Below are 24,036 nucleotides of genomic sequence, written 5' to 3'. Positions count from 1 at the left end.
GATCTGAATCCCGTAAGGTCATCTGAAATAAAAGGGTGTGCACACACGCACACACATACACACACACACACAACTCAAAATGACTGTATCTCAAGTATATCTGTTACTAAGCAATACATCTGGAAAAGTTAAAGGTGACAGGACAGTTTTGAGGTGGAACATAAGCAGTTTAAAAGATAGCTGAGTGAATGAAAGGGCACATCCATTTTCATGCCATATCATTTTTAACATTACACATCTTGTTCATTTTACAACCAAGATGATACTACATTCCTTTGTTTACAGTATTGCTAACAGACTAGAAACCATAACACTCAGCTACCATCTAACTGCATTACATTTACCATTATGTTAGATCATGTCACTTATTTGTCTTTCTATTTTTTTATTGTGAATTGTCTTGTTATTCCTGTGCAGCACTTTGTGGCTCATGCCTAGAAAGGTGCTATATAAATAAAGTTATTACTATTATTGTTTCAGCTGCTATTGTTATTAAGTCCATCATGAATAACACTGCATTGCATTTCATTCACTAATATGATAATCAACAATACTACCTCAACATAAACTCTTTGCCTGAATAGTTGGTCAAGCTGAAACATGGTACAACAGAAAAAAGACATGCTTCAAACAGAACATTAGTTTATCAGTGAAAAAAGACATGTGCACACATTTACATTGATAAGGGGACATTACTGTTTATGTGATTATTATAGCAAACAAACTGAACTAGTCATGGCAGCATAATAATAGTAGCCTGGCATTGGCAAACATCGGTTTACTGTAGATGCTAACGTTAGCGACATGCACATAACTTCATAGTTGCAGCGATAAGAAGACACGTACAACTTGAAACCTCTCTCAAGTTTACTATGTGGTGTTTCTGTACACATCCGAGTCAGCCTTCGCACATCATTCACGGTAAACCTTGGCAGTTCCAGTAAACAACGGATGAAACGGGATGATTCCTCTTCCATTGTTGCAGTCCAATGTGTATTCTGCAATACAGAATACACATTGAACTGCAACAATGGACACAAGCACAACAGTACACAATACAGAATCTGTATTGTGTACTGTTGTGCTTGTGTCCACTCGTCTCGGTCGGACTGACACCTTTTTATCTGTGAAGCCGCGGTCTCCGCCTACTTCTTCTCCAGCTGTTATACACAGCAGTGTAACAACTGGAATGACTCCCCTTTTTAACAGGAGATTTAAGACGTTTCTAACTCATGTCATCATGTCAACGTCGCAACACAAATAAAACAAACTATGAAAAACTATGGCATCACATTATCAAATGAAATAGTGTTGTATAAAGTACTGAACTTTATTCCTACAAAATCACGACCGTACGTTCACAGTGAATGAGTTTCTGCCAACCGGAAGCGTTCCGGCGGCCCAAGCTGAACGCGGAAGTGTCGGCTGCATAGAGCCCATTCCGAAGCCAAAATTCTCTCATCTTAGTTTTAGTTAAAACTCTGGCTGTCGCATTTTGTACAAGTACTTCTCTACTACTACTTTCCCATCCAAACTCCTCCTTGCCCTGTTGTCGTGTATTTTTCTATACACTAACTCACTAAACTAGGGAAGAATAATGTTCTCTAAAGCAGACTGTAGAAGAGTAGTGAAAACCAGGCATCAAAGCATCAGATGAAGAAACGCAGGCAGAGATGAAATGACGGTCCCATCAGAGTTGTATTTATTTCAAAAGTACAAGTACAGAGCAGAGCTTCCCACGGCCCTGGGTGGCCCGTGGGAGCACACAGACTGCCTGACCGTGATGGCCAGCCAGCCCAAGACTAGTGACTATTTCATTGACAACACGACAAGATATACATTTTACAAACAGCTAGAGTTGAATAAGAGGGTGGAGTTACAGACTTTACATACAAATCAATGGTAGGAGATAGCAGATTGCTGTCAGATTGCTGTGTGTGTTTTGGTTCACACCTGAGCGAGCTTCAAAGGACTCAGGACAATGCCTGCCCTACAGGGTACTTGGGCTGAGATCTCTAGTGAAGGAAGATTCTCAGACCAGCCCTTCTGACTAGACATAGGGCTCCATTTTCGTCACCGCTAAACCCCTTATCCCTAAACTTCTTTGCCTTTTTCTACATTGACACATTGTGAACTTGTAGACTGTCCATTTTAACTATTCAAAAACGTTTTGCAAAATAGTAAAAAAAGGCAAAGAAGTTTAGGGATAAGGGGTTTAGCTGTGACGAAAATGGAGCCCAATGTGTCTCACCCACTAACCCATGATGATCAAATAAGCACAGAAATGTATAGTTGACCATTTGACATAGCCTAATTATTATTGAATATTATGGAATATGGATTGCAGGAGACCACACTGTCTAGGGGGTACTGTTGCCAGTGGTGCAGCTCCGGTTCGGTCTCTATCCTTGTATTACTCTATGGTGTATACCTATAGGCGTACATGGAGATCAGGTTGTCCAGAGGCACAGATCCGACGGCTATGCCCATCAATGGTGATATGCATATTATGTGACCGACCGACTCTAGTAATACAAAGATGCTTATTAGGCATAAGGGATAAGGCTCCATGCAAGATAGTGCCCGGAGTCTGCAGTGCGTGCACATGAAATAATCTCAGACCTTACAGATCGCTACACGCCAACAGCACTTTTTTTTGCAGGTGATTCCATACAATAATAATACATACGATTTATATAGCGCTTTTCTGGGTACCCAAAGTCGCTTTACAGAACATTTTTATTAGAGAAAAGAAACTAGTTAAAAAGGTTTAAAAAAGGTTAAAAACTAGGAATCAAAATCAAAAAAGGACAAACAAGAAGGGTGTGTGTGTGTGTGTGTGGGGGGGGGGGGGGGGGGGGGAAGCCAGTTTGAAAAGGTGGGTTTTTAGTGTGCTTTTGAACATTTCGAAGGTGGGGGCAGATCTGATGTGAGTTGGGAGTGAGTTCCAAAGAGAAGGGGCGGCCACTGCGAAGGCCCTGTTTCCCCAAGTGCGTTTGTAGGACTTGTGGGGTTCCAGTTGACAATAGTCAAAAGTAGCAATTGCGCATGGGAGGCAATCCAACTGAATTTAAAGATTTGATCAAAAAAAATCTGTGTGTCTTGTGTGTAACAATGAATCTGACTCATTTATTCAGTTACGCCAGTCACTTAGAAAAAGAAGAAAAGGTATTTAAGTCCAGTAAACACTAAATATGAAGTGGTGAATGACCAACCTAGTAATCGTAAACTCACACACATGCAATCAGGTTACATGTTAACTTGCACACAAATTTTGGTGACAATCTAAAGCCCTGTGCAGGATATGAGATTCAGAATAAAGAGTTTTTCTAATATACCCCGGACAAGCAGGCATTTTCTGACCCTGGACTACAACAATGGCATCCTTTGCTATATAAAAATGAATAGATATGAATAAACATAAATAACAGAACATTGAGGAATGGAGAGGGGGAAAAAACTGCTGGCAGACTGCCTTCAAAAGACAAGTCTTCTGTTTTAAGGAGCAGTATGAATCTCCTTAATATTTCTGCTTTTCTATTCACCTCCCAGCAAACTGAAAAGTGAGCTAATTTATAGTAGCTTCTTCCCCCTTCTTTTTCCAGTGTGGATATGCTGATGTCTCTTCAGGGAACCTGACTGATGGAAACTCTTGTCACTTGTCACTGTTTACAGTGGAAAGGTTTTTCTCCAGCGTGAACACGCTGGTGTTTCTTCAGGGAATCTGAGTGACTGAAACTCTTGTCACAATGTTTACATTGGAAATGTTTTTCTCCAGTGTGGACAAGCTGATGTCTCTTCAGATGACTTGACTTACTGAAACTCTTGTCACAATGTTTACATTGGAAATGTTTTTCTCCAGTGTGGACAAGCTGATGTGTTTTCAGATTACCTGACTGACTGAAACTCTTGTCACAATGTTTACAGTGGAAAGGTTTTTCTCCAGTGTGGATACGTTGGTGTACCTTCAGGGAACCTGAGACACTAAAACTCTTGTCACAATGTTTACAGTGGAAAGGTTTTTCTCCAGTGTGAACACGCTGGTGTTTCTTCAGAGTACTTGACTGACTGAAACTCTTGTCACAAGGTTTACAGTGGAAAGGTTTTTCTCCAGTGTGAACACTCTGATGTATGATCAGAGAAGTTGACCTAGTGAAACTCTTCTTACAATGTTTACAGTGGAAACTCTTGTGAGGCCGTTCGTCATCGTCTTCACTGGTCTCGTCCCAATCATCACTGTCTTTAGTGACTTCAGTGTCAGATTCAAGTTCAACTTCGACTTCAGAGCAGTGGGAAGAGATGTATTCTTCTTCATCATCATTTTCTTCTTCACCTTTCACTGCTAGTAATGTCAACATTGACCCATCTGGTCTTTGAGGATCTCCCTGTTCCTCTTTAAGCTCCTCCTGTTCATATTTAATGTGAGGAGGCTCTGGTTCCTCCTGGAGCAGACTGGGGCTCCTCTCCCGTTTAATAGAATCCTCCTCTTTACACACAACCATGTGCAGGATGTCTAGGAGCAGAGAAATTATATAATAGTTAATACTAGATTCCTAAAATGTAAAACTATTCTTCCAGTCCTTGTTCCATGTAGAAAATGAGCTACCTTCAAAGTTTTCACAAAAGATCAGCACCTTAAATATTGTGAGTAGTAATTAGAATTGCTATGTTTAGTTACTTTACACGCAGGCTCTGATCTTGTCTGCATGCAGGTAGTCCGCCAGACCGATTCAGCCTCAGTACACCGCCAAGACACAATTTGCCAGCGCCTAGACTACACGTCAGTAAAATATAGGCTACCACAGTGCATAATTTACCTAGTGATTTCCCATCATGTAGCTATGTATCGGCAACTCATAACACGAGTGCACCCTCACAGGAGAGCGTGCACTGGGGCTTGACAATTATCATTATGAACATGCAAGATATTAATCTCGTCACAAAATGGAACAATACAGCCTGCTATAGGCTGACACTCGCAGTATATTCTTTATATATTTTTAAGTATATATTATATATGTTGTACTTCATTGGGTTTTAGACTAGTGCTATTCTATTTAGAAAAGCCTCCTGTGAATAAGTTTTGAAAAGTAGCACTATACACTAAGCAAATTAATGTCAAATTAATAAACAGAATTAAACAGAAGAGTAATTCCTTCACACTTCCAAGTGCTTAAGATCTTGTTTCAATTGCAGCTCATTGCAATGTTTTGTGAGCTTGTAGATCGACTATGTATAAGGCATTTGTTCCCCCCACAATATAGGGATGCTAGGGTTCAAATGGTTAAACCTCGAAACCTCGAAAAATACAGGCAAATATCTGTGTTCTCACACAGTTCAGACTCACTTTCTAGTCAAGTCTTTCTAGACACCTCGTCTCCTACAGAGAGACACCATAAATACTGTAAAGGCAATCACAAGGTGAACTTATATGGTCCAGTTTTCTTTCGCATTGCATTTGTGCAAAATGCGATGTGCTTTTGGATATGGTAATAAGAATATAAACATTAAATAGAATATATTTCAACATTAAATTTGAGGGATATTCCAATGATTGATTTACATATCGGGATATTAACAGTGTCATTATTGTATAGTGAAAATAAGTGGCAGCCCTACAGAACAGATTAATTAAAGAGAGGAAAGAGCATGAAACGTACTGAGGTGTGGGTGGTCTTCAGGTTTAATAGAAATGTCTTCAGGTTCCTGTTTAATAGAAATGTCTTCAGTTTCCTGTTTAATAGAAACGCCCCTGGCTGCAGAGTTCATCTTCACCTGCAGTCTGGACTCCACACACTGGCCTGAAATCAAGTGAAGGAAGGACTTTAGTAACTGGAGAGCTAGTGGTGTTAGCATGCTTACATGCTTCTTAAAAGGATCCCTGGCTAATGAGACAAATATGCCTTAAAACATTATACTTGACCTCTATAACTAAAGAAATTAAATAAAAACACCTTAAAGGGTCACTTCACCCCTGACACAACCTGATCTTATTTTAATGATGTTTAGGACACTAGAAACACTTTTCCTGGGTTTTTGTGTGCGCAATCCCTGTTTTCAGATATCCTGGTCAAGAATTCATTTTATCTACGTCAGAATGTTCATGGCCCCTCCCCTCCGGACTACAACAGTCTAACCTCGCGTCACCTTAGAGTATGCGCGTCACCTACACACGGCTACACCTACATCTGAAGACAGCCCAGAGGGGTGTCCCTAGTCTCTACTCCGTTCCACCTACAACCCCAGGCCACCCCCACCGATGCATTCCTCAGATTGTTTGTTTGTGTATTATCATGGCGTCTGCAGTGCAGAGTGATATACTGATAGAACTCCATGGACAATATTTATTTGAACCGGAATACACAGAAGATCAACCCCAGCGCAGATGAAACGAGCATGCAGGGCAGCCTGGCCCTGGATATTTTTTACTTGATCAAGTAAGTATTTCTGTAGCCCTGAAACATGATTGTCATAAGAGCATCATGTAAACCATGGCTAGGTATTTCTGCAAAGTGTAAACATGATGTAAACTTGCATAATCTAGCAATCGATTGCTTTAATGTGAGAGTTTTATAAAGTTAGGGTAGTAGCTAGGCTATGTATGTGTATAGTTCAGACTGTTCAGAGTGTCGTAGTACGTAGACTTGTTTCAAGATTCCAGTTCATAGACGCAGCCATGTTCTATCCTATCGTTACGTTGGGTCCCGAAAATAGAAGGTCTACAAGCTGACAGCGCATCGCGGATTCGACACTTTGTGAGCTTGTAGGTCTGTTATTTTCGGTGCACCAACGTCATGCATGCAACATGTATAAATCAGGCTTCACGTCGGATAGATGATGATGGTCATATCATATTGTTTTCATTTACAGGAGTCAGGACTGGAGGACAGACAATACGGATGTCGTTTTCAGCCAAACGTGAGAGGAACTGCTGCATCGGAGGGAAGAGTTGTGTTCACCTTATAAATAAGAACATTCCCTTTTCCAAGCCTTCATGTCATCATTTCAAAACTTGGAAAACAGCTATAATGAAGTTATCTAATAAAACGTTTACATGATGTACACCTGCTTGCTGCTCATTGACTATATGTAAAGAATGAAAAAAGGTTGCACCCCAAATTCCATCTAGTGTTCATTTGAACGATTTAATTTGGCAGAAATGGCATATTGCATAACATGTTGTACATTCTCTTCATGTAATCATTTTGCTGGGGATTGCTTACCATACAGTTGAACTACAGTAAAACATAATGTAACAATATCCACTAATTAAAAGCATGATGATGACACGTGGTTACAATGTTACAGTGAAACATGTTCTCTGAAATTATTGAGAGTCGCACATGAATATGAAACGTAGGCTACGTTTTGTTTTATTATAAAATGCATTATATCTCCCTTCAATATCAATCACAGACTTTCTTCATGGTGTGGGAATGACGAAACAATTGAGGAAAAACGTTTGTTTAGTGATACTATGCTAATTTATATATATTTAGTTTGCTTTGCTATAAAAAGCTACATGACCATTTTCAACCGTAATGCAGACAGCATCGATGCGGCTGCAGCGGCTCTGTCTAATTCCTGAAGAGTGACTTTCTTCCAAAACAAATCTAATGTCCAACCGTTTACTGGTTCAAGAAAAAGGAGAAGCAGACTTCACGTTGTACAAGAAAGAACACATGGCTTCATGTCGTGTTGTTTAGTCATCCACTCGAAAAAGGCTAGCAAAAAGTGGTTTGTTATTATTTTTGCAAAAATGCAGCCGCAGTGAAGGTTGCCAGTTCTTTGACTTTGTGAGAGAAATAAGCAACCATGTCCATGCAAAGTGCAAACAAGCCTCAAAACAATATGCACATATATTTTTGGTTATTTATATTATGTGCCTATTAGGCACATAAGCCGGCTATTTAAAAAAATAATCTTGAGTGGATAAAGTGCAAATGTGGAATATCTTTGAAACATTTTAACAACACATATCTAATACAGGGCTCCATGGCACAAATTAGGTGGAAAAATACAAATTAATTTGGGGGTCCTTGGCATGTTCATGGAGAACCACTGGTGTGAAAAACATTTGGATGAAAGCCCAAATATCAACTACATTTTAGAAACAAGTCAAAAAAAAGAAACATCAACCAGTGATTGTGAACCACCAATATTTACAAGCAACAAAAATAAGCCCAAAGTTGCTTATAATAAGCAGACATGGCAACACTGGGTCACTTCCATGTGTATTTGTTGTTTGTAGAAAATGGGAGGATAAAGATCATAAAGTCACACCTACACGAAGCCTCCCCCTGAGGAACAGCGCAGCAAAGCATTGTGGGCATTGTAGGAATTCAGCAATCCAGTCAACCCCTAGTCAAATACACAGACTTCATTATTTTTCTGGTCAAAGGGTGCAAATTTCAAATTGTGCTACTGTTATCTATTACAAATACCATTAACATTGAGTGACTGGATTTTCTTCCAGAGGTGAAGTGACCCTTTAAATATTTTATTTCTTTCATAAATAGAGAATCATTCACTCAATAAGGACTTCTCCTGTCGCAAGTTGATGATGTCATATGATCCATGTGTGGTCCAGCCTTATGGAATTATGGAATGCACGTGCTAATAACAAATATTAGAAATATTGCTTTAACTTTTATTAGCACACATGCATCCCATAATTCCATAGGGCTAGACCACACATGGGCATATGACATAATCAACTTGCGACAGGAGCAGTCCCTATTGAGTGAAAGATTCGCAATTTATGAAAGAAATAAAATATTTATTCATTAGCCAGGGATCCTTTTAAAGAATAATTCAAATTAGATTTTTTTTAAGCGTAACTTTTTCAGAAAACTGTCAGGATGTAGAATACATTTTTTGAATGGGTTAAGGGCTTAATTTAAAGGTTTTTAATGGTACTCAAACTGTCAACCCCTGAATTGACCATGATCCACAATTTATATACCAGTTATTGGATGAACCTAAGGATCATAAAAAACCTTCAACGATTACTTTTGCAATTTATTTTGGGTCACGCCCCCGTTTTGCGTAGAATGACTGGCCTACACTGAATCACATCAGTTTTACAGGTAAAAAAGTAGGTGAAGCGCGAGAGAGAGAGAGAGATTTTAACATAGGCATCAAACAACCGGCCAGTACGATTTTTTCCCCCCGGTTTTCCCAATGCATTCTTACGGAAGCAGTACTGCACGTGTGAACGGGGGTTGACTGGACTACATGTTTATTTAAGCCTGATTTTAAGCGGTTGTTTGATGCCAATGTTAAAATGTTAGGTGCCTATGTTAAGTTTATCAACTGCATCTTGGTTCTGATACCTATACTCTTTTAAATAAATACTGCGAAAGGGGTTTAATCGACGGGCTCGACCCAGCTAAACTCCATTTCTACCAGCGCAGAGATAGCTTTCCTCGGAACCTCATCTCGAAGTTAAAGCGTATAGCGGCATAGATATAAGGGTTCCAAACGGAGCTTGCTGAAACTATAACTCTTTCTCATGTCTGTCTCTCATATGTATATAGCCACTGCATAGTACAACACACTGTGCACAAATTATAGAATATTCCACATCATTCGAGGACATCTGCATACGGGTGCCCTCAAATGACGCGCACGGATGTGCTATAATCTGTAAAATAGTCCTGATCCATACACAACTAGAAAAAGTGCCGTTCTGGGCACAGGTCTCCACCAGGAGGATAGGAGTGTGTGTGTGATGTTTGGCAACATGTTTAGGAGGTGTGTGTGTGTGTGTGTGTGTGTGTGAGAGAGAGAGACTCGGCTTGGCCTGTTGTAGCGCCACCATGAGGCTTATTTGAAAACTGTCAAGTGGCATTTCTTCCAAAGCCTAGTGGGATATGCATGCACAGTTTCACCACATTCGGACGCTGCGTTGAGTAGTTGTGGCGATTTGCACAAAACGGGTACAAAGCGGGCTAGTCCTGAAAAGTTTAGAAGCCAATCGTAGCCAATGAGGGTGAATTATGAGAAATCAAACAAACCTGTCTTGCTTACATGACTATGGAGAGCATGTGTACTGATTTGCGTGAAATTGAAGGAGTAATATTAGAAAATGTGTTTTACATATGTCGGCCTCCAGGTGGCACTATAAAGAGCAGATGTGAAAAATTCCAGGCAAAGGTTTTTCCTTGGCCTCTAGGCAGTGTGCATACAGTTATCCACAGATCCGTGCAGTTCCTAGTGGGAATGTGCGTGCACAATTTCACGGAAATCACATGATGTGTTCATGATTTGCAGCATTTTGTTTGAAACTGAGCACTCCTGCGAACTTTGGAAGCCAATCTTAGCCAATCAGGATGGAGTCTGAGAAATCTGAAAGACCCGTTTCATTGAATGGCTCTAGAGAGACTGTGTACCAATTTGCGTTATGTTTGGACAAAATCCAGGCCGTTCTGGAAATTGTGGGGCAGAGGTTCATCGTTGGCATCCAGAGAGTGTGTGTGCAAAATTTGGCATCGACCGGGTTAACGGTGCCGGAGATTAGCTGTTCACAGACGGACGGACGGACACACGGACGGACGGACGGAGTGCAAAACATACTCTCTCCCCATGCCTTCGGCCTGGTGGAGACAACAATCGGTTTGAAGGCTACAGGCTCTGGTGTAGAGCTCTGGTGTACAGATGTCCCATACACTGACATCACGGCGCGTAATCAGCGCCTCAAACGGTGACTCCGCCCACCCCCGGGGGAAGTTGTGATTTGCACTCGTTCACTGCAATTTAATTTGCGGCATTTTCAAAAAAATATTGAGCAGAGTAGCGATTATCAAACGTATTTGCAATGCCATACGTTGAAAGATCTGTTGCCCGTGGACAAGGCACGCTACCTCCGCAAGTTAGATAGCATCGGCATAGATGTTTGTCCGTATGTGATTAAGGATTGGACCAAGTTGCATTGGCAGCCATAGGAAATTCTTACCCCAGGCTAAAACCGGATGTGACGTTTTTGGGCGTTCCTGTCTAGCGTGGTGTCAGTGTATAGGAATGCATTATGTGGTGGTTTTATACCGACTCCTACTACAGTGTTGATTTTGACAGCACATTTAGATTTTAGTTTTAGTCATAGTCTCTTGAATAGTTTTTCTTCTGCCCTCACCACGTCCACGTATGCGTGATTGCGTGTGCGGCTATGCAGCGAGCTAAACATCCTTCCATAAAAAGCAGTCAGAGGAGTGGATCTTGACAAATCTTTTATATAGAAGTTAAACTGTAAAACTTTGACAAGACAGAAAAAAGGGCATGTGTAAATATCCCATAATACTACACAATTCACATAAACATCACAGAAATGAAGGTACATCAATGAAATTATATTTGTTATCATTGTATCACTGCTGCTGTAATATCCTTTACAGTAAACATAATGTAACAACAATACACTGGAATGGATAGACAGGTAAGTAAAACAGTCGAGTACGAAACAAACAGTATCAAACATCAAGCATGTACTCAAATGCAGCAAATCAAACATTTAGGTACCAGAAAGGCATGACAAAGTAGCACATGTCCAACAAACAAAAGCACAGAACTCCAAATACACCACTCTTTCAATGAAACATAACATTCACAATGTATTCGGAAAAGTTCTACATGTAATGTACTTACAATCTTTGACTCTTAAGCACAAACAAAAAGCCTGACCGTCAGATGAAGCTGGCTTCTACTGAATTCACACTGAGTGACTGAGACTAAACTACCAGCACTGCAGCAGATTATCCCTTGATTGCTAACACTCAATAGGCAGCACCTGGAGTCTAAATGAGCATTAACAGGAAGAACTCTGTGCAGAAAACAAGAAACAAAATACATTGGCCTGCCCCTAGAGGGTGTTAAACACTAACAGCACTGAGGCCAGAACAGTTTTCATTTAGTTTTTAGTCACATGTTAGTCACCTGGAATGTTTTACTGTTAGTCTGGTTTTAGGGTAGTTGTATTTATACAACGTAGTTTCAGGAGTGGAGACCACCCTCTGCTTATCACTGCCACTCTGTTCTGAACCACCTCCCGGCTCCACTCAACGGCCACTCCCCATTGACAATCACCCGTATCCACTACACCTGCCTCCTCTCACCACAGCCAATCCCTGGTGCAATCACCACAGTATAAATACACCTGCGATCTCTCAACCAAGTTGTTTGTTCTTCTTCACGACAGACAAAACATGGGTTGTGACTACTGCACTTGTAGATCGGCTATTTTCGCTATTCTTCAAATTTGCCATCCTCCTCCACCCCAACCTCCTCCTTCCGCCTCGATTCTCTAGGAATCCAGGGGAAGCAGTGACGGAGCAGAGACAACTGTTTCGGTAGTAACAATTTTTTTAAGTACATTAAAAAGCATAAACATCCAATTGTGTCACTACCGAAACAATCATGTCACTAAATAGTGACAAATTGTTTCGGTAGTGACTGTTTCGGTAGTGACAATTGTATCTAGTTTTTAGCTTAACTCTACAATGCTAGGGAAAAAATGGCTAAGAAAAACAGCTTTGAACTTTTGTACATGGATAGACATTGTTTATAATTTTTGAGAAATGTGTTTCGGTAGTGACACTCCTTAAAACCACTCACTGATTTTCAGACTTTGGAAGACATGCATTTCAGACTGAAGTAAACTAGCTACTGAACATGAAGTCTATGTCACTTCTTGGTGAAGAGTGTGGGGGTGTGGCTTAAACCAGGCTCCATCTATGGACTTAAACTCTTTCTGTTTCGGTAGTGACATGAAAACATGGGACAGCATTTTCTATATAAAGTTTTTGAATTTAAAAGAAATCTACAAAATCAATTTCATTATTTCAACTTCCCAATAAAATAAATCAAATGGGTGTATTAAAAAGTGACAAAGTACTTGTTTCATGAATTGAAATGTAGGGGTTAGACTAGAGGTTGGGACAGCCACCTTCCAATAGGAATATATTTGTAATTTTATATTATCTCAATGAATGTATTGTGATTAATTAGACCATACTATGACATTACTACAGTGAAAAGTCTGAATACTAAATTGTTTTTTAATATGTGACCCCTTCCAGTATTTTAAACCACAAGTCGGCTCTAATGAAACTCCACAATATACCAAAATAGCTTTTTTTTTTTTTTTCGTTTTTTGCCACATTAACACAGTTGGAATGTTAAAGAATGTTTTTATTCCATCAGAAAGTCGTTTTAGTGTCATTAAGTCGTTGTAATTACATTGCAAAAATGTCTCTGTATTTACAGTTTATTTGCGCATTTTGGGGGTGTGAACATTCCTACACGTATTTACATAGTCGTTTCGATTGGCTCTTTGTTCTCCAGCTCAAACCGCCCAGATTAGTTGCAGTGTTTCTGTGACACAATATTAAACACAACAACATCATTATTGTTAATTTGATATGATGCTGTTGGATCTTGTAATAAAAGTATAAATTAAGTGATTACCCGTCGTCGTCCACTGAAGAAAAAAAAGTCGCTGCCAGTTTTTCGCTGTGCGTTCTGACGAGATTGTTTTAGTTACTTGTAATCCATTATTTTGCCCTTTATATCAGTGAACACGTGAAGCTATGTGTGGTTTAGCACTGTGTTTAAATCTTTGTAACTGTAATACCGTTGAATGCTGCTGCCTGATGATCAATACTGAATGAATAACATTGCGTGGTCGCGTGTCACGGTGAAATCCGTCTTTTATATAATTTGATCAATCCATGACATTGTTGTTGTTAGAAGAACAGCTCAAATATTGAATGTGATGACATGTGTAGTACAAATCCTGGTGTGATCTTCTTAAAACGTGGAAAGGATCATAACAAACGTCTAAGGTATTTTTTCCCCTGACTTTCTGTTGAAAAGATCTTAACTCTTTCACATCAGTGCACGGCTGATTTAAGCCATGCATTTAGGGGTAAAAAAGGTACCTTTGTACATATTAATAATAATGTAATGTAAACATACAGCATTTTTAAATTTAGCAAATACATTTAGGGAAATTCTCTGCTTTGGGGTTTCCAGTTCAACAAGTTTCAGATGGTCATATCTTCATTTGTTTTCCAATTTCAATGAACAATACATCATATGAAAGCTTACATTATGTAGTTTCATAATATGTAAAAAACTGTAAAATGACCATGGCCCCCTTGTATATCAAACCACTGGACTCGGTCACATATGTGTTTTTCATTGTGGGACTGCAATTTGAACCGAATCGGTAGAATGGCCCATATAATGTAAAAGATCAATTATAAGCAAGAGTGTAGAAGTGAGCTGTGCTTTAAAATGTCTACAGAGACTGCCATTTTTTTAGGCAAAGCGAGCAGGCCAGCAGGGGTTCATGTGTTTGGTCCGACGGAGCATTGGTCCGAACGACAACCTACCTCAAACCCTCACCCTAACCTCCCCCGGGGCAGCACACCTAAACCTAAGCCCAACCCTCTCCCGACCCCCAACGCACCTCGGACCAATGATCCTTCGAACTAATGCTCCGTCGGACAATAGTATGCCTCCCGGCCGGCCAGCAGTGGAAGACCTTAGGGGCGGTTTGGGACATATTTAGGCAGTCAGTCATGTAGATAGGAAGATGCGAGACCATTGAGAGCTTTATAAACAAGTCAAATAATTTTTAAATCAATCCTAAAAACAACCGGAAGCCAATTCCGAAGCCAAAATTCTCTCATCTTAGTTTTAGTTAAAACTCTGGCTGCCGCATTTTGTCCAAGTACTTCTCTAATCTACTTTCTCATCTAAACTCCTCCTTGTTGTCGTGTATTTTTCTATACACTAACTCACTAAACTAGGGAAGAATAATGTTCTCTAAAGCAGACTGTAGAAGAGTAGTGAAAACCAGGCATCAAAGTATCAGATGAAGAAACACAGGCAGAGATGAAATGACGGTCCCATCAGAGTTGTATTTATTTCAAAAGTACAAGTACAGAGCAGAGCTTCCCGCGGCCCTGGGTGGCCCGCGGGAGCACACAGACTGCCTGACCGTGATGGCCAGCCAGCCCAAGACTAGTGACTATTTCATTGACAACATGACAAGATATACGTTTTACAAACAGCTAGAGTTGAATAAGAGGGTGGAGTTACAGACTTTACATAAAATCAATGGTAGGAGATAGCTGTCTCACTGTGTGTTTTGGTTCACACCTGAGCAAGATTCAAAGGACTCAGGACAATGCCTGCCCTACAGGGTACTTGGGCTGAGATCTCTAGTGAAGGAAGATTCTCAGACCAGCCCTTCTGACTAGACGAAGGGCTCCATTTTCGTCACCGCTAAAGCCCTTATCCCTAAACTTCTTTGCCAGTTTACCATTTTGCTAAACATTTTTGTCTCCACCAGGCCGAAGGCATGGGGAGAGAGTATGTTGTGCACTCCGTCCGTCCGTGTGTCCGTCTGTGAACAGCTAATCTCCGGCACCGCTAACCCGGTCGATGCCAAATTTTGTACACGCACTCCCTGGATGCCAACGATGAACCTCTGCCCCGAAATTTCCAGAACGGCCTGTTATAGCGCCACCAGGAGGCCGCTTTGTGCAAAACAAGTTTTCGGACAGTACACTGTAATGGGAGTTTTAGAATGCCAACTACAGTGCCAAATATATGCATTATTGTGTATTTATCTTCCTTCCATTAAGTCCCTTTGCTCACCAATGTGCTCAGTCTAATTCATGCAGCTGTCAATCTAACAGCTGACCGGACTTCTCCATGCTTACTATCACTATGTCAGCGAATGTGTACTTGTGTAACTATTTATGTGTCGCCCTTATCTTTAGCACAGACCCTTAAATGACCATTCAGTATAGCATCTCTGTTAAACAAGACTATAAGAACTGTTTGAGAATGGGGTTGGGGAGGCTTGCGCCCGGAGGGGCTGCTGGAACAGGCAAGGAGGCCTGTTCCTCACTCTCTGTATATTGTTTCTCTGCTGAATCTTCTTAATAAATTCTCAACACTCTTTGGACGATTATTTAATCGACAACAACACCTACAGATTTTGTCCAAACATCACGCAAATTGGTACACAGTCTCTCTAGAGCCATTCAACGAAACTGGTCTTTCAGATTTCTCAGACTCCATCCTGATTGGCTAAGATTGGCTTCCAAAGTTTGCAGGAGTGCTCAGTTTCAAACAAAATGCTGCAAATCATGAACACATTGTGTGATATCCGTGAAATTGTGCACGCACATTCCCACTAGGCCGAGGAAGAAATGCCACATGAACATTTTCAACTCAGCCTCATGGTGGCGCTATAACTGGCTGAAAAGTGTTTTTACCTCTAACTGCATGGATCTGTGGATAACTTTGTATGCCAACTCCTTAGAGGCCAAGGAAAAACCTTTGCCTGGAATTTATCACATCTGCTCTTTATAGCGCCACCAGGAGGCCGACATATGTAAAACACATTTTCTAATATTACTCCTTCAGATTTTATCCAAATTTCACGCAAATCGGTACACATGCTCTCCATAGTCAAGTGATCAAGACGGGTTTGTTTGATTTCTCATAATCCACCCTCATTGGCTACAATTCGCTTCTAAACTTTTCAGGAGTAGCCCGCTTTGTACAAATCGCCACAACTACTCAACGCAGCGTCCGATTGTGGTGAAACATCTGATCTCCTCCTTGTTGTCGTGTATTTTTCTATACACTAACTCACTAAACTAGGGAAGAATAATGTTCTCTAAAGCAGACTGTAGAAGAGTAGTGAAAACCAGGCATCAAAGTATCAGATGAAGAAACACAGGCAGAGATGAAATGACGGTCCCATCAGAGTTGTATTTATTTCAAAAGTACAAGTACAGAGCAGAGCTTCCCGCGGCCCTGGGTGGCCCGCGGGAGCACACAGACTGCCTGACCGTGATGGCCAGCCAGCCCAAGAATAGTGACTATTTCATTGACAACATGACAAGATATACGTTTTACAAACAGCTAGAGTTGAATAAGAGGGTGGAGTTACAGACTTTACATAAAATCAATGGTAGGAGATAGCTGTCTCACTGTGTGTTTTGGTTCACACCTGAGCGAGATTCAAAGGACTCAGGACAATGCCTGCCCTACAGGGTACTTGGGCTGAGATCTCTAGTGAAGGAAGATTCTCAGACCAGCCCTTCTGACTAGACGAAGGGCTCCATTTTCGTCACCGCTAAAGCCCTTATCCCTAAACTTCTTTGCCAGTTTACCATTTTGCTAAACATTTTTGTCTCCACCAGGCCGAAGGCATGGGGAGAGAGTATGTTTTGCACTCCGTCCGTCCGTGTGTCCATCCGTCCGTGTGTCCGTCTGTGAACAGCTAATCTCCGGCACCGTTAACCCGGTCGATGCCAAATTTTGTACACGCACTCCCTGGATGCCAACGATGAACCTCTGCCCTGAAATTTCCAGAAAGGCCTGTTATAGCGCCACCAGGAGGCCGCTTTGTGCAAAACAAGTTTTCGGACAGTACACCTACAGATTTTGTCCAAACATCACGCAAATTGGTACACAGTCTCTCTAGAGTCATTCAACGAAACTGGTCTTTCAGATTTCTCAGACTCCATCCTGATTGGCTAAGATTGGCTTCCAAAAATCGCAGGAGTGCTCAGTTTCAAACAAAATGCTGCAAATCATGAACACATTGTGTGATTTCCGTGAAATTGTGCACGCACATTCCCACTAGGCCGAGGAAGAAATGCCACATGAACATTTTCAACTCGGCCTCATGGTGGCGCTATAACTGGCTGAAAAGTGTTTTTACCTCTAACTGCATGGATCTGTGGATAACTTTGTATGCCAACTCCTTAGAGGCCAAGGAAAAACCTTTGCCTGGAATTTATCACATCTGCTCTTTATAGCGCCACCAGGAGGCCGACATATGTAAAACACATTTTCTAATATTACTCCTTCAGATTTTATCCAAATTTCACGCAAATCGGTACACATGCTCTCCATAGTCATGTGATCAAGACGGGTTTGTTTGATTTCTCATAATCCACCCTCATTGGCTACAATTCGCTTCTAAAGTTTTCAGGAGTAGCCACAACTACTCAACGCAGCGTCCGATTGTGGTGAAACTGTGCATGCATATTCCCACTAGGCTGAGGAAGAAATGCCACTTGACAGTTTTCAAATCAGCCTCATGGTGGCGCTACAACAGGCCAAGAGACACACACACACACACACACACACACACACACACACACACACACACACACACACACACACACACACACACACACACACACACACACACACACACACACACACATTGCTCCTAAACATTTTGCCAAACATCACACACACACTCCTATCCTCCTGGTGGAGACCTGGGCACTTTTTCTAGTTTAATAGTTAAAATGGCCAGTCTACAAGCTCACAACGTGTCAATGTAGATTGGCTAGTTGAACTATTCAAAAAATGTTTTGCAAAATAGTAAAAAAAGGCAAAGAAGTTTAGGGATAAGGGGTTTAGCAGTGACGAAAATGGAGCCCAATGTGTCTCACCCACTAACCCATGATGATCAAATAAGCACAGAAATGTATAGTTGACCATTTGACATAGCCTAATTATTATTGAATATTATGGAATATGGATTGCAGGAGACCACACTGTCTAGGGGGTACTGTTGCCAGTGGTGCAGCTCCGGTTCGGTCTCTATCCTTGTATTACTCTATGGTGTATACCTATAGGCGTACATGGAGATCAGGTTGTCCAGAGTCACAGATCGACCGCTATGCCCATCAATGGTGATATGCATATTATGTGACCGACCGACTCTAGTAATACAAAGATGCTTATTAGGCATAAGGGATAAGGCTCCATGCAAGATAGTGCCCTGAGTCTGCAGTGCATGCACATGAAATAATATCAGACCTTACAGATCGCTACACGCCAACAGCACTTTTTTTTGCAGGTGATTCCATACAATAATAATAATACATACAATTTATATAGCGCTTTTCTGGGTACCCAAAGTCGCTTTAAAGACATTTTAGTACAAACATTTGTATTAGAGAAAATAAACTAGTTAAAAAGGTTTAAAAGGTTAAAAACTAGGAATCAAATTTTTAAAAAAAAGGACTCCAGAACTCCAGTAAACACTAAATATGAAGTGGTGAATGACCAACCTAATAATCGTAAACTCACACACATGCAATCAGGTTAAATGTTAACTTGCACACACATTTTGGTGACAATCTAAAGCCCTGTGCAGGATATGAGATTCAGAATAAAGCGTTTTTCTAATATACCCCGGACAAGCGGGCATTTTCTGACCCTGGACTACAACAATGGCATCCTTTGCTATATAAAAATGAATAGATATGAATAAACATAAATAACAGAACATTGAGGAATGGAGAGGGGGAAAAAACTTCTGGCAGACTGCCTTCAAAAGACAAGTCTTCTGTTTTAAGGAGCAGTATGAATCTCCTTAATATTTCTGCTTTTCTATTCACCTCCCAGCAAACAGAAAAGTGAGCTAATTTATAGTAGCTTCTTCCCTTCTTTTTCCAGTGTGGATATGCTGATGTCTCTTCAGGGAACCTGACTGATGGAAACTCTTGTCACTTGTCAATGTTTACAGTGGAAAGGTTTTTCTCCAGTGTGAACACGCTGGTGTTTCTTCAGGGAATGTGAGTGACTGAAACTCTTGCTACAATGTTTACATTGGAAATGTTTTTCTCCAGTGTGGACAAGCTGATGTGTTTTCAGATTACTTGACTGACTGAAACTCTTGTCACAATGTTTACATTGGAAATATTTGTCTCCAGTGTGGACAAGCTGATGTCTCTTCAGATTACTTGACTGATTGAAACTCTTGTCACAATGTTTACATTGGAAATGTTTTTCTCCAGTGTGGACAAGCTGATGTGTTTTCAGATTACTTGACTGACTGAAACTTTTGTCACAATATTTACAGTGGAAAGGTTTTTCTCCAGTGTGAACACGCTGGTGTTTCTTCATTTCACTTGACACACTGAAACTCTTGTCACAGTGGAAAGGTTTTTCTCCAGTGTGAACACTCTGATGTCTGATCAGAGAAGTTGACCTAGTGAAACTCTTCTTACAATGTTTACAGTGGAAACTCTTGTGAGGCCGTTCATCATCGTCTTCACTGGTCTCGTCCCAATCATCACTGTCTTTAGTGACTTCAGTGTCAGATTCAAGTTCAACTTTGACTTCAGAGCAGTGGGAAGAGATGTATTCTTCTTCATCATCATCATTTTCTTCTTCACCTTTCACTGCTAGTAATGTCAACATTGACCCATCTGGTCTTTGAAGATCTCCCTGTTCCTCTTTAAGCTCCTCCTGTTCTTCTTTAATGTGAGGAGGCTCTGGTTCCTCCTGGAGCAGACTGGGGCTCCTCTCCCGTTTAATAGAATCCTCCTCTTTACACACAACCATGTGCAGGATGTCTAGGAGCAGAGAAATTACATAATAGTTAATACTAGATTCCTAAAATGTAAAACTATTCTTCCAGTCCTTGTTCCATGTAGAAAATGAGCCACCTTCAAAGTTTTAACAACAGATCAGCACCTTAAATATTGTGAGTAGTAATTAGAATTGCTATGTTTAGTTACTTTACTTCACACGCAGGCTCTGATCTTGTCTGCATGCAGGTAGTCCGCCAGACCGATTCAGCCTCAGTACACCGCCAAGACACAATTTGCCAGCGCCTAGACTACACGTCAGTAAAATATAGGCTACCACAGTGCATAATTTAGCTAGTGATTTCCCATCATGTAGCTATGTATCGGCAACTCATAAATGGTAAATCAATAAATGGTGCATTTATATAGTGCCTTTATCCAAGGCGCTTTACATAGATTGTGCATTACATTCACCCATTCACACACACATTCATACACCGATGGCGACGGAAGCCATGCAAGGTACCAGCCAGCACATCGGGAGCAATTCGGGGTTCAGTGTCTTGCCCAAGGACACTTCGACATGTAGACAAGAAGAGGAGCCGGGATTCGAAACGCCGACCCACGGATCATTGGACGACCTGCTCTACCCCCTGTCGCCCCAGTCGCCCCTAACACGAGTGCACCCTCACAGGAGAGCGTGCACTGGGGCTTGAAAATTATCATTATCATTATGAACATGCAAGATATTAATCTCGTCACAAAATGGAACAATACGCAGTATATTCTTTATATATTTTTAAGTATATATTATATATGTTGTACTTGATTGGGTTTTAGAAAAGCCTCCTGTGGATAGGTGTTGAAAAGTAGCACTATACACTAAGCAAATTAATGTCAAATTAATAAACAGAATTAAACAAGAGTAATTCCTGCACACTTCCCAAGAGCTTAAGATCTTGTTTCAATTGCAGCTCATTGCAATGTTTTGTGAGCTTGTAGATCGACTATGTATAAGGCATCTGTTCCCGCTACAATATAGGGATGCTAGGGTTCAAATGGTTAAACCTCGAAACCTCGAAAAATACAGGCAAATATCTGTTATCTCACACAGTTCAGACTCACTTTCTAGTCTAGTCTTTCTAGACACCTCGTCTCCTACAGAGAGACACCATGAAATCTGTTTGAGACCTACATCCATACTGTAAAGGCAATCACAAGGTGAACTTATATGGTCTAGTTTCCTTTCGCATTGCATTTGTGCAAAATGCGATGTGCTTTTGGATATGGTAATAAGAATATAAACATTAAATAGAATATATTTCAAAATTACATTTGAGGGATATTCCAATGATTGATTTACATATCGGGATATTATCAGTGTCATTATTGTATAGTGAAAATAAGTGGCAGCCCTACAGAACAGATTAATTACAGAGAGGAAAGAGCATGAAACTTACTGAGGTGTGGGTGGTCTTCAGGTTTAATATAAATGTCTTCAGGTTCCTGTTTAATAGAAATGTCTTCAGTTTCCTGTTCAATAAAAACACCCCTGGCTGCAGAGTTCATCTTCACCTGCAGTCTAGACTCCACACACTGGCCTGAAATCAAGTGAATAAGGAAGGACTTTAGTAACTGGAGAGCTAGTGGTGTTAGCATGCTTACATGCTTCTTAAAAGGATCCCTGGCTTATGAGACAAATATGCCTTAAAACATTATACTTGCCCTCTATAACAAAAAAATTAAAATAAAAACAAGTTGATGATGTCATATGATCCATGTGTGGCCCAGCCCTATGGAATTATGGAACGCACGTGCTAATAACACATATTACAAATATTGCTTTGATGCTCATATTAACTTTAGGAAGTATTACGTATTTTTTTATTAGCACACATGCATCCCATAATTCCATAGGGCTAGACCACACATGGGCATATGACATCATCAACTTGCGACAGGAGCAGTCCCTATTGAGTGAAAGATTCACAATTTATGAAAGAAATAAAATATTTATTCATTAGCCAGGGATCCTTTTGAAGCATAATTCAAATTAGATTTGTATTTGTCATAAGGGCCTAAAGGTTTTTAATGGTACTCAAACTTTCAACCCCTGAATTTACCATGATCCACAATTTATATACCGGTTATTGTTATTGGATGAACCTAAGGATCATAAAAAACCTTCAACGATTACTTTTGCAATTTATTTTGGGTCACGCCCCTTTTTTGCTTAGATTGACTGGCCTACACTGAATCACATCACAGAGAGAGAGAGAGAGATTTAACATAGGCATCAAACAACCGGTTGTTTGTCAGCCAGTACGAGGTTTTCCCAATGCATTCTTACGGAAGCAGTACTGCACATGTGAACGGGGGTTGACTGGACTACATGTTTATTTAAGCCTGATTTTAAGCGGTTGTTTGCTGACCATTTTGATATCCAGTAACAGTATACTATGTGACCTACCAGACCTGTAGAGAAGAGAACATCCTTCTAGGAGTGCAACAGACTTGGATTAACCGCTGCAATCCAACTAATACGTATCATTTATTTTATTTATTAATTCAATTAAAAATGATAATCATGAAAGTTGATAAATTAACCGATTATTAATCAATCCCCATTTTGGAAATGTCATTAGGCTATAGGCTAAATCTTCCCAAATAATGAAAAAGATTGAAAATAGCAGATCCACAAGCTCGAATATGTTATAGTCTAGAACTACACCTAAATCTGAGCAAGGAAGGTGCCATTTCGGTTCAAGAAAATATACTTTAAAATATATCTTTACATTTGATTTCATTTTTATTTCCATTTATGCTAAGCAGCAAGCTATATATGCTTAGCTGATTTTGATTTATATATTAGGATACATTTGTGCGACTGTAAAGACGAAACGGAAGTTGGGAGGAAGCCCTACTTCCGCTATATCACTTACTCGTGATCAGAGCTTCCGTTCTCCAGACTGTACAACGGAACCATTTGAACATTGGCAAGAGGCAACAGTCTCACAACGCGAGATTAGGCTATAACGTCACCTTTAGTAATTAGAAAACACTATTATTAGTATCTAATGCGAGAACTGTAACGAACGCACATGGCTAGCTGTGATAGGAAGTCGGAACGGCTCTACGCATGTGTGACTGGTCTATCTGGCAGTGCGCCACCTATAGCCACTTGGCATGCAGTTGCACACTACAGTGTGTTCAATCTCTGTTGTGAGTCCATCTAAACGCAGAAGTTAGAACGCAATGAGACTTTGTCTCTCTAGTCTAGGTGGTCCTCAGAGGAGCCCTCCATCGTCGCTTCCAGTCATCCCCGGTTCTCCTTACATCTGGCCATCTGGCTTTGCGCTCCTGCGTCGTTCTTGAGTAGGCCTACATCCACATTGTGTGTTGGTTCCCACAGCACTACTTTGCTGGCTGGCAGTTATTGATGTCTTTGTCAGTGTCCTGCTATAGTCTCATTCTCCTGGCTGCTATTTTCTGTCTCTCCTTTGGCATTCCGTCATGAAGATTCTTGTTGGTAACATGTATACCCATGTTGATGTACTGCACGCAGCATCCTGGTGTAGCAGCCGTCTACAGACTTCTGCAGGGTTGGTTTCATGGCCCAGCAGTCACTGCCGTATTATACCAATAACAGTGTTCTATTTTTTGTGTTGGCTAT

General features: G+C 40.6%; 3 protein-coding genes across 3 annotated transcripts in view; 1 reads left to right on the top strand and 2 right to left on the bottom strand.

The window, feature by feature from the left end:
• LOC306913339 (contactin-associated protein-like 2) overlaps window positions 1–24,036 on the top strand; it is a gene marked incomplete at its 5' end in the record, with an annotated part of 202,217 nt that overhangs the window by 108,973 nt on the left and 69,208 nt on the right. The window lies entirely within an intron of this gene.
• The window catches only part of LOC306913134 (uncharacterized protein), a 23,174-nt gene continuing 844 nt past the window's right edge, over window positions 1,707–24,036 (bottom strand). The window contains exons 2-3 of the mRNA XM_079489690.1: window positions 5,661–5,801; window positions 1,707–4,513 (exon numbers count right to left, since the gene is read on the bottom strand). Coding sequence (XP_079345816.1) covers window positions 3,663–4,513; window positions 5,661–5,769 — 960 coding nt within the window. The 5' untranslated portion in view covers window positions 5,770–5,801 and the 3' untranslated portion in view covers window positions 1,707–3,662. The remainder of the gene's footprint in view (window positions 4,514–5,660; window positions 5,802–24,036) is intronic.
• LOC306913132 (uncharacterized protein) overlaps window positions 16,772–24,036 on the bottom strand; it is a 20,404-nt gene continuing 13,139 nt past the window's right edge. The window contains exon 3 of the mRNA XM_079489688.1: window positions 16,772–20,408. Coding sequence (XP_079345814.1) covers window positions 19,564–20,408 — 845 coding nt within the window. The 3' untranslated portion in view covers window positions 16,772–19,563. The remainder of the gene's footprint in view (window positions 20,409–24,036) is intronic.

Source organism: Electrona antarctica (assembly GCF_951216825.1).
Source record: "Electrona antarctica genome assembly, chromosome: 20".
Lineage (NCBI taxonomy): Eukaryota > Metazoa > Chordata > Actinopteri > Myctophiformes > Myctophidae > Electrona > Electrona antarctica.
The sequence above is the reverse complement of the archived record's forward strand: the minus strand, read 5'-3'. Positions and strand labels throughout refer to the sequence as shown.